The following is a 17,562-nucleotide window of genomic DNA, read 5'->3' as shown; positions in this document are numbered from 1 at the left end:
CAATACTGCAGAAACTCTAGAGGAGTATAGAAAGTGCAGGGGTGAAATTAAAAAGGACATTAGGAAAGCAAAGAGGGAGCATGAACATTTTCTGCAAGTAAAATGAAGGAAACCCCAAAGATGTTTTATAAATACATTAAGAGCAAGAGGATAACTAAAGAAAGTGTAGGGTCTATTAGAGACCATAAAGGTAATCTGTGTGTGGAGGCGGAAGACGTGGGTATGGTTCTTAAAAGGGAGGGGCAATGCAGACATTGAAATCAGAGAGGAGGAGTGTGAAATATTAGATGAAATAAACATAATGAGAGTGTAGCAGCTTTGAAAGTGGATACATCCCCAGGCCCAGATGAAATGTGTTATGTATATAACCCTATGTAACCAGTATTATACTACCACCTGAGGGCATACCTGTTGGAGTCCCAAGGGATCTCAGCATCCCTTGGGAGCACTGCATATAAACAGGCCTCCCAAGCTGTATGAACACTCTGGAGTAGAATAAAGGAACTAAGATCATACTTACTTCTACAGTACTCAGTTACACCACTTTATTATGAACATAGCAATTAGCGACGAGATAACGAACAATCACGCGAAAATGCAGAGAACTGTTGGTATCCTGGAGAAATTCTCAGAAGGGGACGATTGGGAGGCCTTCGTGGAGCGACTCGACCAATACTTCGTGGCCGACAAGCTGGAAGGGGACGAGAACGCTGCCAAATGAAGGGCGATCCTCCTCACCATCTGCGGGGCAACAACCAATGGCCTCATGAAGAATCTTCTCACTCCGGTGAAACAATCAGATGAAGAACAGTGTACGCTGGTCTGGGAGCACCTAAATCCGAAGGAGAGCGTTCTAATGGCAAGGTATCGATTTTACACATTTCAACGGTCTGAAGGTCAGGAAGTGGCGAGCTACATTGCCGAACTAAGGCACCTTGCAGGACATTGCGAATTCGATGGATTCCTGGAGACTTTTTTGTGCTTGGCATTGGCCATAAGGTTATCCTTCGCAAACTACTGACTTGAAACACCGAACCTGAGCAAAGCCATAACGATAGCCCAGGCATTTATGTCCACCAGCGATAACACCTAACAAATTTCGCAGCATAAAGAGATTTCGGCAAGTACTGAATATAAAGTAATATCGTTTTCAGGCAGGAATGCATATGGCAGAACGTACACGCCTGCAGCTGTGGAACAATGGGGCACCTCCAGCGAATGTGCAGATGAGCTGCAAACCCTGCAAACTACCATGTTGCAGATGAAGATCGATCCACGGCGGATTAAACTGCACTAGAGTCTCGAACCAAGGAGAAGAAGTGTACGGGGTACACACTTTCACCACGAAATATCCACCGATCATGTTGAAAGTCGAACTGGATGGAATTCCAGTATCCATGGAACTAGACACGGGTGCAAGTCACTCCATCATGAGCAAAAAGGCCTTCGGTAGGCTGTGGTGCATCAAGGCACTCAGGCCCAAGCTTAGCCCAATTCACACCAAGCTGAGAATTTACACTAAAGAGCTGATCCCTGTAATTGGCAGCGCAGCAGTAAAAGTCTCCTATGATGGAGCAGTGCACGAACTACCACTATGGATTGTACCAGGAGATGGCCCCACACTGTTCGGCAGAAGCTGGCTGGGGAAAATCTGCTGGAACTGGGACGACATACGATGCGCTCTCGTCCGTCGATGATGCCTCATGTACCCAGGTTCTGAGCAAGTTTCCATCGTCGTTTGAGCCAGGCATCGGAATTTTCTCGGGGGCGAAGGTGCAGATCCACTTGATTCCCGGTACATGACCCATCCACCACAAGACACGGGCAGTGCCATATATGATGCGAGAGAAAGTGGAGATCGAGCTGGACAGGCTGCAACAAGAGGGCACCATCGCGCTGGTGGAGTTCAACGAGTGGGCCAGTCCAATTGTTCCGGTTCTCTAGGGCAATGGCACGATCAGAATTTGTGGGGACTATAAAGTAACGATTAACTGTTTTTTGCTGCAGGACCAGTACCCGCTACCCAAGGCAGACCTATTTGCGACCCTGGCAGGAGGAAAGCCGTTCACCAAGTTGGACCTGACCTCGGCCTACATGACGCAGGAGCTAGCGGAATCTTCAAAAGGCCTCACCTGCATCAACACGCACAAAGGTCTGTTCATCTACAATAGATGCCCATTGGGGATTCGATCGGCCGCAGCTATTTTTCAAAGGAACATGGAGAGCCTGCTAAAGTTGGTTCCGTGCACCGTGGTTTTCCAGGACAACATATTGATCACAGGCCGGGACACCATCGAACACTTGAAGAATCTGGAAGAGGTTCTAAGTCAGCTAGATCGTGTGGGACTCAGGTTGAAATGCTCGAAGTGTGTTTTCCTGGCGATAGAGGTCGCGTTCTTAGGGAGAAGAATCGTGGCAGACGGCATCAGACCCACCGACGCCAAGACGGAGGCCATTACGAACGCGCCAAGACCACAGAACGTGACGTAGCTGCGGTCATTCCTAGGACTCCTCAATTATTTTGGTAATTTCCTACCCAGGTTAAGCACCTTGCTAGAACCTCTACACGTGTTGCTACGCAAGGGAGATAACTGGGTATGGGGGAAATCACAACAGGCTGCCTTTGAGAAAGCCAGAAATCTGTTATATTCCAACAAACTGCTTGTTCTGTATAACCCATGTAAACGTTTAGTGCTAGCTTGCGATGAGTCTTCGTACGGGGTCGGGTGTGTGTTATAACAAGCAAATGAATCGGGAACATTGCAACCGGTCGCCTATGCATCCAGGAGTTTGTCCAAGGCCGAAAGGGCCTACAGCATGATTGTAAAAGAAGCTCTGGCATGTGTTTTTGGGGTAAAGGAAATCCACCAGTATCTGTTTGGTCTTAAGTTTGAGTTAGAAACTGACCTTAAGCCGCTCATATCGCTATTTTCAGAGAGCAAAGGGATTAATACCAATGCCTCTGTTCACATCCAAAGATGGGCGCTCATGTTGTCTGCATACAACTATGTAATCCGCCACATACCAGGCACAGAGAACTGCGCTGATGCTCTCAGTCGGCTCCCATTGCCCCCCACCGGGGTGGAAATGGCACAGCCTGCAGATTTGCTCTTGGTGATGGATGCATTTGAAAACGAAAAGTCACCCATTACGGCCTGCCAGATTAGGACCTGGACCAGCCAGGATCCCCTACTGTCCCTTGTAAAAAACTGTGTCCTCCATGGGAGCTGGTCCAGCGTCCCTGCGGAGGTGCATGAAGAGATCAAGCCGTTACAGCTGCGCAAAGACAAAATGTCCATACAGGCGGACTGTCTTTTGTGAAGTAATCACGTGGTTTTGCTTAAGAAAGGCAGCGAAACGTTCATACACGACCTATACAGTATCCACCCAGGCATAATAATGATGAAAGCTATAGCCAGATCCCATGTGTGGTGGCCTGGCATCGACTCTGAATTAGAGTCTTGCGTGCGCCAATGCAACACTTGCTCTCAACTGAGTAATGCACCCAGGGAGTCACCGCTAAGTTTATAGTCGTGGCCCTCCAATCCTTGGTCTAGGATCCACGTTGACTTTGCTGGCCCGTTTCTAGGCAAAATCTTTTTGGTTGTTGTGGATGCTTATACAAAATGTCTGTAAGCACGTCCACTGCCACCATCGAAAGCCTACAAGCCATGTTTGCCACGCACGGCCTGCCTGATGTCCTTGTCAGCGACAATGGGTCGTGCTTCACCAGTGCTGAATTCAAGAAATTCATGAACCACAATGGGATCAAGCACTTCACATCTGCCCCGTTCAAGCCCGCTTCCAACGGCCAGGCAGAACGGGCAGTCCAAACCATCAAGCAAAGCTTGAAGCGTATGTCAGAAGGCTCCCTGTAGACCCGCCTGTCCAGAGTCCTGCTCAGCTACCGCACCAGACCCCACTCGCACACCAGGGTTACCCCAGCCGAGCTGCTCATGAAAAGGGCGCTCAAAACAAGGCTCTCTCTTGTCCACCCTGATCCCTTTGATCACATCGAGGATAGATGGCATCAAAAAGCATGTACCATGACCGCGCAAATTTGTCATGCGATATTGAAGTCAATGACCCTGTATTTGTACTCAACTATGGACATGGTCCCAAATGGCTTGCTGGCACTGTCATAGCCAAAGAAGGGAGCAGGGTGTTTCAGGTCAAACTCACAAATGGACTAACGTCCAGAAAGCATTTGGACCAAATCAAACTGCGATTCATAGACAGCCACGAGCAACCCGAAGAGGACACCACCAACTTTGACCCTCCCACACACACACACACACACAAGTGGCAACCGACATCACGGTTGACCACGAAGCTGAACTCACCATCCCCAGCTGCCCAGCAAGGCCAGCGAAGAACCAACCAACTCACCTACATCTGCATTTGTACCGAGACGATCGACTAGGGAGCGAAAGGCCCTAGATCGTCTCACCCTGTAAATAAGTGTTCTATTGACTTTGGGAGGGAGTGATGTTATGTATGCAACCCTATGTAACCAGTATTTTACCGCCACCCGAGGGCGTACCTTTGGAGTCCCAAGGGATCCCAGCATCCTTTGGGAGTACTGTATATAAGCAGGCCTCCCATGCTGTATAAACACTCTGGAGTAGAATAAAGGGACTAAGGTCACTTTTAATCATGTCTACAGTACTCAGTTACACCACTTTATTATGAACATAATAAAATGTATCCCAGGCTGTTAAGAGAAGCAAAAGAGGAAATAGCAGAGGATCTGACCATCATTTTTCTGATCCTCTCTGACTACAGGTGGAGTACTGGAAGCCTGCTAATGTTGTACCCTTGTTTAAAAAGGGAGAAAAGGATAGACCGAGTAATTACAAGCCTCGGTGGTGGGAAAATTATTGGGAAAAATTCTGAAGGACAGGATAAATCTTCATTTAGAAAGACACGCATTAATCAAGGACAGTCAGCATGGATTTGTTGAGGGAAGGTCGTGTCTGACTAACTTGATTGAATTTTTTGAGGAGATAACAAGGAGGATCGATGAGGGTAGTGCCTTGATGTAGTGTACATGGATTTTAGCAAGGCTTTTGAGAAGGTTCCACATGGCAGACTGGTCATGCAGGTAATAGCCCATGGGATCCAAGGCAAAGTGGCAAGTTGGATCCAAAATTGGCTCAGAAGCAGGAAGCAAAGGGGATTTGTCAATGGGTGTTTTTAGTGGGGTTCTACAAGACTCAGTACTAGGTCCCTTGCTTCTTGTGGTATATATCAATGATTTAGACTTGAATGTAGGGGGTATGGTTAAGAAGTTTGCAGATGATACAAAAATTGACCGTGTGGCTGATAATGAAGAAGAAGTTGTAGACTGCAGGAAGATGTAAATTAACTGGTCAGACAGCAGCAAATGGAATTCAATCCTGAGAAGTGTGAGGTAATGCATTTGGGGAGGGCTAACAAGGAAAGGGAATACACATTAAATGGTAGGACAATGGGAAGTGTAGAGGAACAAAGATACCTTGGAGTGCATGTCCACAGATCCCTGAAGTAGCAGGCCAGGTAGAAAAGGTGGTTAAGAAAGCATATGGAATACTTGCCTTTATTAGCCGAGTCATAGGATACAAGAGGTTATGCTTGAACTGTATAAAACACTAGTTAGCCCACAGCTAGAATACTGTGTGCAGTTCTAGTCACCACACTACAGGAAAGATGTGATTGCACTAGAGAGGGGACAGAGGAGACTTACGAGGATGTTGCCTGGACTGGTGAATTTTAGCCAGAAGGAAAGATTGGATAGGCTGGGGTTTTTTTTTTGAATAGAGGAGGCTGAGGGGAGACCTTATTAAGATGTATAAAAAAATGAGGGGCCTAGATAGTGGATAGGAAGGATCTATTTCTCTTAGCAGAGGAGTCAACAACCAGGGGGCACAGATTTAAAGTAATTGGGGGGAGGTTTGGAGGGGATTTGAGGGGGAATTTTTTCACCCAAAGGGTGGCGGGGGTCTGAAACTCACTGCCTGAAAGGGTGGTAGAGGCAGAAACCCTCACCACATTTAAATAGTACTTGGATGTGTACTTGAAGTGATGTAACCTACGAGGCTACGGATGAAGAGCTGGAAAGTGGGATTAGGCTGGATAGCACTTTGTCGGCCTGCGCGGACACGATAGGCCGAAATGGCCTCCTTCCGTGCTGTAAATTTCTAGGATTCCATGATTACACCTGCTTTTACCAGGTGTAAGAATTGCAAGGGCATTCACTGGGCAACTCTCTGCCTGCGGAGGCGCTTTTCTTTCAGACTCATACAGTCTATCGAGAGGATTCTTGACAGATTGCAAGTTCCGGGTTTTAGCGCATTAGCAGTGCATACTTAAACCCAGAACTTGCGGGTCCCTACGGGTGCATGTGCACCTCGTATGTGCCCGTAGGGGTCACAGATTCAGCCCCATTAGAGGCTAAGTGATCTTTGCTGCTTTGTAATAGGATGCGTAAGAAGAACTTAATTAATCCGAATTCAAATGGATCCTAAATGCTAGATATCTGTTCTTGGTGTTTCTCGGCATTTCTTTGCTTATGTTTAAACTGCTCAGAGCTAATCTTTTAGAGGCCATTTTGTGAGAAACTTCCCTGTGGTGACCTCCTGAATATTACTGAAGGAGAACTTTGATGTCACAGCTGGCAACTTATCTGCTCAAGAATTCTCAAAGCCCTGTTTTTGCTAGCTTTAGTGAAAAAGTAAACATAAATTAAAAGCGGTATTTAAAGTAAATTTTTTGCTACAATTAATGGACAGGAATTTCTAAATAGCACTATTACATTTTTGTAGGAATCCGTTCAAATATTATTTAACACTTCAAATGCATTTCAGGTTACATTCATTAAATGCATTAAAGCAACACTTACACTACTAACGTCTGATTTTTTTCAGTCCTGTACTCCTCGCTGGCAGACCTGCATTGGAAACACAGATGACACCCTAGGATTTGCCTTGGGAGCTTTGTTTGTAAAAGTTACATTTGATAAAGACAGCAAAGTTGTAGTAAGTGTTCTTAAGTTTCAAACCTAATTAACACACATTGGGAAAAGGTTTTCTCTGAACAATATGGAACACAAACATTATTTTAAAAAAATACATATAGGAACAGAACCAAAGGCAACATAAGAAAAAACTTCTTTACACAACGAGTAGTTAGAATCTGGAATGCACTGCCTGAAAAGGTGGTGGAGGCAAACTCAATTACGGCTTTCAAAAGGGAATTGGATAAGTACCTGAAAGAAAGAAAATGGTAGGGCTACAGAGAAAGAGCTTGGGGAGTGCGACTAGCTGAGGTACTCTTGCAAAGAGCCGGCACAGGCTTGTTGGGCCGAAAGGCCGCCTTCCGTGCTGTAACACACAAGAAATATCCCAACAAAAGAACCTCATTAACATTCTAGAATGAGCAGCATGTTTATAACCTTAAAACATTACTGGTGTTTGTTTTCTGGTTTACAGTTTCTATTGACACGTTGCAAAATACAAAAAGTACAAATTGTGTGAGTTCATTTCTGTGAACAACAAATACAAATGCCACCTTATGACTCCCGATTTATATTTTAGTATAGTGCTTTGAAGTAATTGTTATTAACAACAACAACAACTTGTATTTATAAAGTGCCTTTAATGTAGTGAAACGTCCCAAGGCACTGCACAAGAGTATTATGAGATAAAAAATTTGACATCGAGCCGCAGAAGTAGAAATTAGCACTGGTGACCAAAAGCTTGGTCAAAGAGCTAGGTTTTAAGGAGCATCTTGAAGGAGGAAAGAGGTAGAGAGGTGAAGAGGTTTAGGCAGGGAGTTCCAGAGCTTAGGCCCTGGGCAACAGAAGGCATGTCCACCAATGGTTGAGCGATTATAACCAGGAATGTTCAGGAGGGCAGAATTAGAGGAGCGCAGAAATCTCCGGGGGTGGGGGGGGGGGGGGGTTGTGGTGGGGCTGGTGGAGATTACAGAGATAGTGAGGGGCAAGGCTGTGGAGGGATTTGAAAATAAGGATGAGAATTTTGAAATCAAGGCGTTGCTTAACTGGAAGCCAATGTAAGTTAGCGAGCATAGGGGTGATGGATGAGGAGGACTTGGTGTGAGTTAAGACATGGGCATCCGAGTTTTGGATCACCTGCAGTTTACGTAGGGTAGAATGTGGGAGGCCAGCCAGGAGTGCTTTGGAATAGTCAAGTGTAGAGGTAACAAAGGCATGGATGAGGGCTTCAGCAGCGGATGAGCTGAGGCAAGGGCGGAGACAGGCGATGTTATGGAGGTGAAAATAGGCGGTCTTATTTCTGCTGCAGATATGTGGTCGAAAGCTCATTTCAGGGTCAAATATTACACCAAGGTTGTGAACAGTCTAGTTCAGACTCAGACAGAAGTTGGGAAGAGGGATAGAATCAGTGGCTAGGGAGCGGAGTTTGTGGCGGGGAATGGGGTGGTAGTTTGCAAGGACGGAGGGGTCGAGTTGTTTTTTTTGAGGAGAGGGGTGATTTGAGGGAAGGGGGACAGTACTTGCGGAAAGAGAACTGTTAACAATGTCAGCTAACATGAAAGCAAAAAAAGGAAGTTAGGTGGGCAGTAGTTTGGTAGGAATCGGGTTAAGGGAGCAGGAAGTGGGTCTCATGGACAGGATGAGCTCGGAAAGATCAAGAGGGGAGAATGGAGGGAAACTAGAGAAAATTGTGAGGTCAGGGCTAGGGCAGGGTGCTTCCTTCGAGGAAGTTTGGCCTGGTGGGCTTGGGGAAGGAAGGGAAGAGGTGGAGGCGGCCAAGCGGATGTTCTCAATCTTAGAGACAAAGAAGTTCATGAGCTCCTCATACTTATTGTCGGTGGTGAGGGTGGAGACTGGGGAGAGGGGTTTAAAAAGACGCTTAGCACTGGAGAATAGAAGCTGGGGTTTATCTTTACATTCCAGAATAATTCTGAAATAGTGAGCGATTTTGGCAGGCTGGCTGGATCACATGTTTTGCTCCAGGGAATCAAATGATTCAATCCTAAATGTGATATCTCAATGTATATACTTTTACCATGACCCAGTTAATGCAGTGCACAGTGTTTAGTTACAAGCTTGATGAATACAGTAGCATTCACCTTGGGCCAAAAGGTGACAGGGATTTGAAGTGAACAGATTATACTATTTTAATTCTAATTACAGCAATATTCAGTTGAATTTGAATTGGTGCAGTAACTGGCAACTGACTGAACTAGGTCAAAAAAATAGCTCTGCACTATTTACAATTTCAGCTTTAATCCAAGTCATCTAGATTTTCAGTTTCAGTGTTTACTAAGCTTAGCTGTTAAACTGAGTGGCGACTTAGCTTGTGGTATGACTTTGATTAATTGTCTTCCTGTTTTGACATCCAGGCAGAAGAAATGATTAATGAAATTCGAACAGCATTTAAAGATGGTTTGGAAAAGCTGACATGGATGGATGATAAGACCCGACAAGCTGCTGAGGAAAAGGTTCATATTTCTTAAATTCCAAGAAAATTCAAACCTTTTGAAATCCGTGGCCAGTATGTTGCAATTGTAAAACCCACAGAAATGTTGCTCTATTGTATATTTTGTAGTAATGGCACCATGTCAACTGTTGACTTTACCTGAATGAAGAAAAGAAAATATTTTTCATTGAACTTTGCACTTGTGCTGTTTTGATGCTGTTCTTGTACTGCTGGCTGCATGTGATCCATGCATTAGGAGCTGGTAACATCCGAAAGCCAAATGCTCTGGCCCCAACATTCCTTGCTGCTTTTGACATTCCTGTGGCACAGAATTGGTGAATCCTGATTTATTGGCCTGTGAATTGGTGCAGCAGCCATCTCTCCTAGTTTTCAGCTCGAGTGCCCAATCACCGTCTAGGCCTCCTACCTGCCAAGTCCCCACAGAGCTATTTTAAATGTTTGTAAATAAGGGGCAGTGGCATTGGTAGCTCGCAATGCACCAGGGATAAATTAGAACAGGATATACAAGGTGTACCTGTTATCAGGATCAACTGAGACTGGTGGAAGTCAGGAACGTTTGAGCCTAAAGAGTGCAGAAACTTTGACTATGAATTACTGGCATTTGATCTAGATAGTGCTGGACTGGCCTTTGACTGAATGTGGATCTATGAAACCCCTAGGATATTTTTTCCCTCGCCCACAGTGAGGGGTTCTGAGGACCAGATATAGGATTCCCAATAGGCATTCCTTTGTTTGTCATTTATGTGGAGGAAGTGGAGCAGTAGGAGATGGTGGGGGAAAGAAGGGGAGGCAGAATGAGGAGGATACACTGTTCAAGATATCACCCTCCCCAAGGAATTTAAAGGTCACCCAGGTCCTATGAAGACTTTAGTGGGGAGGTCAGTTAGAAAATGTGCATCACCAAAGAGACAATAGGGGAACTGTGCCAGCTACAGCATGAAGGATGAAGGTCACAACTGCATTCAAAGTTTATGCCACTGTCTCATTTCAGGCAGCTAGGGGATACAGTGTAATATCAGTCACGGTGCCATCAGGGCATGTATTTGTAATTCCCAGAGAGCTGGGAAATTCATCCAATTTGGCATCACAATTGTCAAGCCCCTTTGGTGGCTGATGTGCAACGGTCATCACACATTAAAAAAATCCACGCACAGGCATCATCCATCCCTGGAGTTGAGGACTCGAGTATCGGGTCCTCCATTGAAACATCTAGGAACTCGTCCCTTTTGGTGTGGAAGCAAGTCATCATCGTTCGAGGGACCACCTATGATGATGACTCTTCATGTGAACGGATGGCTTGTCAATGACAAGCTAAAGCCTTTGCTACCATGGATAATAACCCCTCAGGTCCATCCTGCCTGCCAACTCAGCATAGCTTTCTACCGATTTCTTTCCTTTCCAGATCCAGCAAACAGCAGCAGGGCATCGCTTGTTGCCCGCAGCTCGCTGGGGCATATTAACAAGGCCTGGGCTTCAAAATGGTTCCCCAAGAGTCCCAGGACATTGAGCCTGGGTCAGAGTCCTAGAAAAGAAGCTAGGCCTAGTAAGAAAGTAGGGAGTTTAAATTGGACAGGGCCCGATGTGGGATTAACCCACGCTTGTTGTTTCCGATGCAGGCAACATGCTAACTTTGTGCTGCCTGCTAATTTACATGATTGCAGCGAATGCTAAATGCGCTGTTGAGTGGCTGCATGCCTGAGCAGCGAGATCAAAATTGTCAATGGCTAGCACCACTTAAAGTTAGCCTGCACTACCTAAAGGTAGTCTGCATCTCTTAAAGGGGAGGTGCATTGTGGCGGGCGCAGATGCTGGAAGATATTTTGACCTGGTTAATAATGGCACAACAGGGCAGAGAGCGACGCTGCACTGGAAGCCTTGGCGGAGGGGTTGGAGAGGAGGAGAGGTGTGCTCTTATCCACAGAAGCTCAGGACACCCTCCAAACAAACTTTGCAAAAGCAGTGAGAGCAGATAGCTGTGGCGGTTAATGCCAGGAGTCAATCCCCGAGGACCTGGATGCAGTGCCGCAAAAATTTCAATGACCTCACACATGTGATCAGGGTCAGTGAATGTACCGTTAAATGCCATATCCCACCAACTGCACCACTAACCTCAGCAACTGCTCAATGCACCACACCCCCATCACTCACCCACCAACAATCTCAAGTTTTCACTGACTAAACTTTGAAAACAGGAGTAAGTGGCCGGACACGCCCACTTTTGAAAAAAAAATTCTGTTCCAAAGTGAAACTGTTCTAACTGACTAGAACTGGAGCAAACTAAATGCCGAGAATTCCCAAATTTCTAAGATACTCCATTCTAAACCAGTTGCTCCAAAAAAACAGGAGCAACTCAGGCCGAAACTTGGCCCCAATGTTTCTCGGTGAGGTTCAGGTAAGAGAATTGCTCCCTGAACACCCTGGGTGGATATGATCTGCTGAGAACCTTCCCCCCGCCCCCCCCCCACCCTCTCCTCCTCCCTCTTCTAGCAGCTTGCCCTGTTTTGTGTTGCCTCTGCTCATTCTCCCAACCGTGTTGTATTCCAAAATGGTAGCGCTGCTGTAAAATCAGCGTTACATGCTGATTGACGTCATGATCTGCCTACTTACGGCGGATGTTCAATGTGCGTGCGCTAACGCCCTCACCAATATGGCATCTAGCGTGTGCCGTGGACGCCATTTTGAACACTAAGGGTACTCATAGCACCCCAGAAACTGGGGCTACAGATCCAAATTTTGCACCCTGGGCTTCAGTAGTTGAATAATTGATGTCCTTATTGTGCAAATCGTACAGTTTCCAGGACCACACATGTGGAGTACATAAATAGATGTAGGGGAGAAATTTGCATCGTTTGCACCTCCCGGAGGTGCTAGTGGGGCTCAAAAAAATTTTCACACAAGGCTTGCTACCGCCTCCCGCGAAATTCCGCGGGTGTTAGCGGAGGTGCAAACCGGCAGCGCCCCGGGCCGTGCGCAGCAACCCGTTTTCGCCCTGGAGTGAAACTTCAGTCGCGCTACGTGAGGCTGCTACAGGCGATATCGGCGGCAACCTCGTGGGTTGTGAACCGGGCCGCACTCTGCTCGTGGGGCGAAAATTAATGGAGAGGTGCCTTGCGCCATTTTTTTTCCATGGCCGACTTACCGATCATGGCCTTTGTTGAATTCGCAGGGTCCATGCTGCCATGTTGCAGCCCGGCACTCTGCTTCTGTGTCACAAGGCCCTCCCTTTTAACGGATGGAGAGGGCCTTGTGCTCCCGGGTAGCGCTGGTAAATTCCCGTGGTTAGCACCCCAGTCCCGCTCCTGAGCGGGACTTGCGCGACTAGTGCAGGAAATCCCACCTCGCCTCGGTTACCGCTCCCAAACGGGACGCTACTGAATTTTGACCCCATAGTTTCTTCAAAATATTTAGAGAAGGTCTAATTTTTTCTGGAAGTTCTTATTTGTATGTATGTTTAGTTAAAAAAATTAAACTATAGTGAGGAGGTTTTGTACCGAGAGAGAAAGCTCTGTCTGTCAAACTGCTTAAATCTGTATTTTCTGATATTGTTCGATTTGTTTATTCAGGTTTCTTTTATCTGTTGCTGTATTTATGGGAAATTGTATTTTGTCTGTCAAGTTACAAAATCAATTGTTTTCTCTGGGTTAGAGACGGAACCTATTTTTCACAATCTGACAGTCATGTTGAGGGCAGCTTCACCATAAACCTAGCAGTAAATTACCACAGCTTTTTAATTAACTTTAGAAGATTGCTGCTAGCACAGCTAAACATATGGACATAGCATGATTCCTAATAAATAAATATCGCACCAATGTGGGAGCACAGCACTACAGGGGAAATTGCTTTGCTTCATCACTGAAGTGATTGGTTGCATTTATGAATCTTTCCCAATGTTGTAAGATCTTGGATCCTAAATTGTGCCCTGGGTACTGAAAAGCTACTTTAGTTTTCTTCAGCACAATGGTTATGGTTGCTTTTATATTTTTTCCTAATCATTTATTAGTTTTTATGTTCATTGATGAGGATATTTTTGCAAAATTTCACATAACAAATTTCTGATGTTTGCTGTGCAACATGGGAATCATGAAGAGGCCAAGCACTAGGAGGAAAAGTTAGTAGAAGTCGATCCAGGCATCGCCCTGTGGACAGCATTCTGCTTTGGCTACATCTTTGAAACTAGCAAAAGCAATTGCATGTACCTGGGTTGCAGGATTGAAAGAGGAAATAACTGATTGGTTCTGTTTTTATCTGCAGACATTAAATTGGAAATTGATTTTAAATCTTATTCAGGACCAGCAAATGCAACAAAAATTAGCAAGCTTATAGCAATCGTAATTTATTTCAGAATGTTCCGTTTACCATTAAAAAAAATTGTCACTAGATGTCAGCAGCTTGATTTGTGTAAAAGCACATTGGGCTAAACTTTCCATTATGATCTCTATCGCCCAAAAATGAGCGATATTTCTGGCGTTAGTGGTTGTTTTATTTTCAAGATTGCCGGAATATCGCCCATTTTAAAAACCGCTGGTTTTGTCTTTTTAATTTGGGCGATAGCCTTAGCGATATGAAATGTGCGATAGTGATGTATTCAGTCATGCAAGGCTGGCGTCCACAGCAATGGCCATTCTGCGCATGCACATTTTATTTTCAGGCAAAGAACCTTTCCTGTGATTCGGGAGGTCAGGAGTCATCTGCGCATGCTCAGAAGACAAAGGGAGGGAGAGAGAAAGCATTTGTGAAGGAAGGTTGAGTTTTTTGTGGAGGAATTGAAATTGAAGTAAAATTAAAGTAATTGAGAAAAAAATTCATCGTATATCATGGAGATGGAACACGAGGAGTCGGGAGAGAGTGTTGCGGAGGTTGGAGGAAGAAGGAGGGTGAAAGCATTTTCTGAGGAGGCGAACAAGGCCTTGGTCCAGAGACTCAGTGGCGCTGATTAACCCGGGGTGGGAGTGGGTAACCCCTCACGCCCCCCCAGAGTATACCAGCGAATATGGGTGGGTATCGCCGAAATAGTCTCATCGGCAGCCCATGATAGAAGAGAGCCAGACCAGTGCCGCAAGTGCTCAAACAGTCTGGTTTCATCCGCAAGAGTAAGTATTACATTTCTAATTGTGATGATGCACTGACTCACTAATTAGAATGTAAATCTGCCAGATTGCAATTAAGCTAGGTAATCTTGGGTAGCTTCCCTGTTAAGATTTGGACTGGGGTCGGAACTTGCGTCCTTTAACTCTGCGAGACCTGGCTGGTGTTGTAGCGGGCAGGGCCCAGGACTCTAACCCTGGGAGGGCAGGGCTCAGGACTCTAATCTTGCTGAGATGCCTTAAACTTAATCGACAGTATTATTATTTAAACGCTTTGATCGAAAATTGGTCCTGATTTCCCCCCCTCGAGGACCTCCATCAATTGCAATAACCCGGCTCCCTTCCCACAGGTGCCGAATGGCACAGCCCGTGGATGGGGTCATTCTGGGAGATTGTACGCGAGAGGGTTGATGTCAAGCATTAGTTCCTAACTACGATTTTATCTTTTTTTCTCTGAACGTAGATGTTATAACCATGCATCAATTGCATACAAACCGAATTAGCATATAACATTAATATTAATGATGAATAGCATGTGCGATGACTAATTGTGGGTTACAATATCTGTCTATTTCTGTAATAGTACCTGGGCAATTAGCTTATGCCATGCTCTTGTCACGTCCTCCTCCTTGTCCTCCTCTTCCACCTCCCCTCTCTCCTGAGGTGGACCGGCAGTCCCATCTGGTAATTGTTGTCCTCTCCTGATAGCTAGGTTATGCAACATGCAGCACACATGAACTCAGTGAGCTGCTCACGGTGGTATTGTAGGTTGCCTCCTGAGTGGTCCAGGCATCTGAAACGCTGTTTCAGAACTCCAATTGTCTTTTCGACAATATTGCGTGTGGCTATATGGCTTTCGTTGTAGGGCTTCTCGTCTTCTGCCTGCAGTGGTGTCATGAGCCAGCTGGCAAGGCCATATCCTTTATCCTCCAGCATCCAACTGTGATCTTGTGGCTGACTCTTAAATAGGTCAGAGACAGTGCTCTCACGCAAGATGTGCGCATTATGGATACTCCCTGGAAAATTTGCATTTACTGCCATGATTATTTGCTTCTGGTCAACAACGAGCTGCACATTCAGGGCGTGGAATCCCTTTTGGTTCTGAAACACTTCTGCATCCTGAAAAGTTGCTCACAGGGCAATGTGCGTACAGTCTATTATTGCTTCTTGCACCGTTTGGAAGTTTGCTATTCTCTCGCTCTGTGCCTCCCTGGTCATAGGGAAGTTTATAAAGTCCATCCTGCATGCGTAAAGGGCTTCAGTCACCTGTCGAATACAGCAATGTGTGGCGTGCTGAGAGATGCAGCAAATGTCACCAGCTGAGGCCTTAAAGGAGCCCGATGCATAGAAGGAAAGTGCCGCAGTAACCTTAACCTCAACGGGCAGTGCGGTCCTGATAGTGCTGATCGCCCTTAATTAGCTGGTCTATCTCACTGATGACCTCCTTTCAGAAGCGCAGACTTCTAACGCAAAGTCCAGGTTTGATCGCTTATCCCTGTAAATGCGTTTGGTGTAAGGTCTCCTCCTCCTCAGCAGTCTGCCACCTCTTTGATTGGGCACATAATGCTCTTCACTGAACCTTCTACCATCTATATTTTGCAGCATGTGAGTTGTCATCAATACTGGTTGAGAAATTACAGGTCCCATCACTATAAATGCCCTAATCTGTCTTCAAAATTCTTAAATTGTCCTCACCAAACACAATATAAACTCGAAATTGACCACAATGTGATTAGATGATTGGCAAGATTCTAAAACGCCCACAAATTACTTAAATGCTCCCATCAACATGAAGCAGCCTTTTATTAAACGTCCTTCGATTTACAAAATGGGCTTCCATACAGCCGGGTTAAGATCATGTGAGTGCAGCTTTTCTTGAGTGTCTTTTTGGGTGAGCGATCATCCGGGCGCAATATGGGCGAAATGCCGAAAGTACCGCTCGGCAATAATCTGGGCGATATTTGGGCGTTAGTTATATGGGCGATGATGTGCCAAAAGTCTGGCCCATTAGAACATTAATACTACTGCAAGGAGGATAAACTCTTGATAAGGCCAGGTGTTTCAGTAGATATTTAAAGTCACTATTCCCTAACGTTGCTTATACCAAACACTACCCTCATGCTAAACTTGCAAAAAACTGCTGCTTTAAACAATTTAGTTGGTCATTATTCAATGGATTACCATACAATTATGAATTTATTTTGTAGAAAGTAACTTTCAGACAATTACATTTTTAAGTAAACTACAATTAAAAATGTTTCTCCAAATAATTAATCATAACACATGTGCTTAGCCTTGAACTATTGTATCAGAACCTGCTGAAAGTTAAAGGAATGCTCCAAGATACATACTAATAGTGACTTTATCCTTAACTATTCATTGAAAAATACCCTACTCATTTTATTAAAAATCTTTTAAACATTGAACGTTTCATCCCACCCCACCTCTACCATCTCTTCTGTAAAGTCCTTACTCTACAATATGAAACCACACGAGGCACATTCTGGGAACAAAGTCACTCTGTGACCTTAACACTTTACTCACAGGACCTCAAGTGATGACCCTGCATGGGACCTCCCTTTTTATACCTGTGTGGTCAGGTAAGGAGTGTCTCCCACAAGTTCACCCCTTGTGGTCAATGTGTGCATTTAGGTTGAGTGTATACAGTAATACAGTGATGTTACATTGTGGTTACTTACATGGCATCTTCCATCTCTATCAGTAGTGACTGAGTGACTGAATCTTCAGCCATCAGGTACATGCTGAGCTGAGAAAAGAGACAGATAATGCAGTATGCTAGCCACAGGGAGATGTCTGGATTTACTTCTACCAACATTCCTCCTGGTGTCTGGCCTCTTCATCATTAAGAGAATTCTGAAATTCTCTTCCTAACCCCTTCAACATTGCCTCCTTCTTCAACCATGCCTTCGGTCACCATAGCGCTTGCATCTGCGCACATTCAGAGGCTGAACTCCAAGCCATCGTCAACATCTTCACCGAGGCGTACGAAAGCA

At 45.3% G+C, this 17,562-nt stretch overlaps 1 protein-coding gene across 3 annotated transcripts in view; it reads left to right on the top strand.

The window, feature by feature from the left end:
- Window positions 1-17,562, top strand: part of LOC139265893 (endothelin-converting enzyme 2-like) — a 254,719-nt gene that overhangs the window by 213,804 nt on the left and 23,353 nt on the right. For all 3 annotated transcript variants that reach the window (XM_070883439.1, XM_070883441.1, XM_070883440.1), the window contains 2 exons: window positions 6,906-7,016; window positions 9,367-9,465. In XM_070883439.1, coding sequence (XP_070739540.1) covers window positions 6,906-7,016; window positions 9,367-9,465 — 210 coding nt within the window. The remainder of the gene's footprint in view (window positions 1-6,905; window positions 7,017-9,366; window positions 9,466-17,562) is intronic.

The sequence above is a fragment of the Pristiophorus japonicus genome, chromosome 6 (genome assembly GCF_044704955.1).
Source record: "Pristiophorus japonicus isolate sPriJap1 chromosome 6, sPriJap1.hap1, whole genome shotgun sequence".
In the NCBI taxonomy this organism is placed as follows: domain Eukaryota; kingdom Metazoa; phylum Chordata; class Chondrichthyes; family Pristiophoridae; genus Pristiophorus; species Pristiophorus japonicus.
Note: the sequence above shows the minus strand (reverse complement) of the source record. Positions and strands in the feature narration are given on the sequence as shown.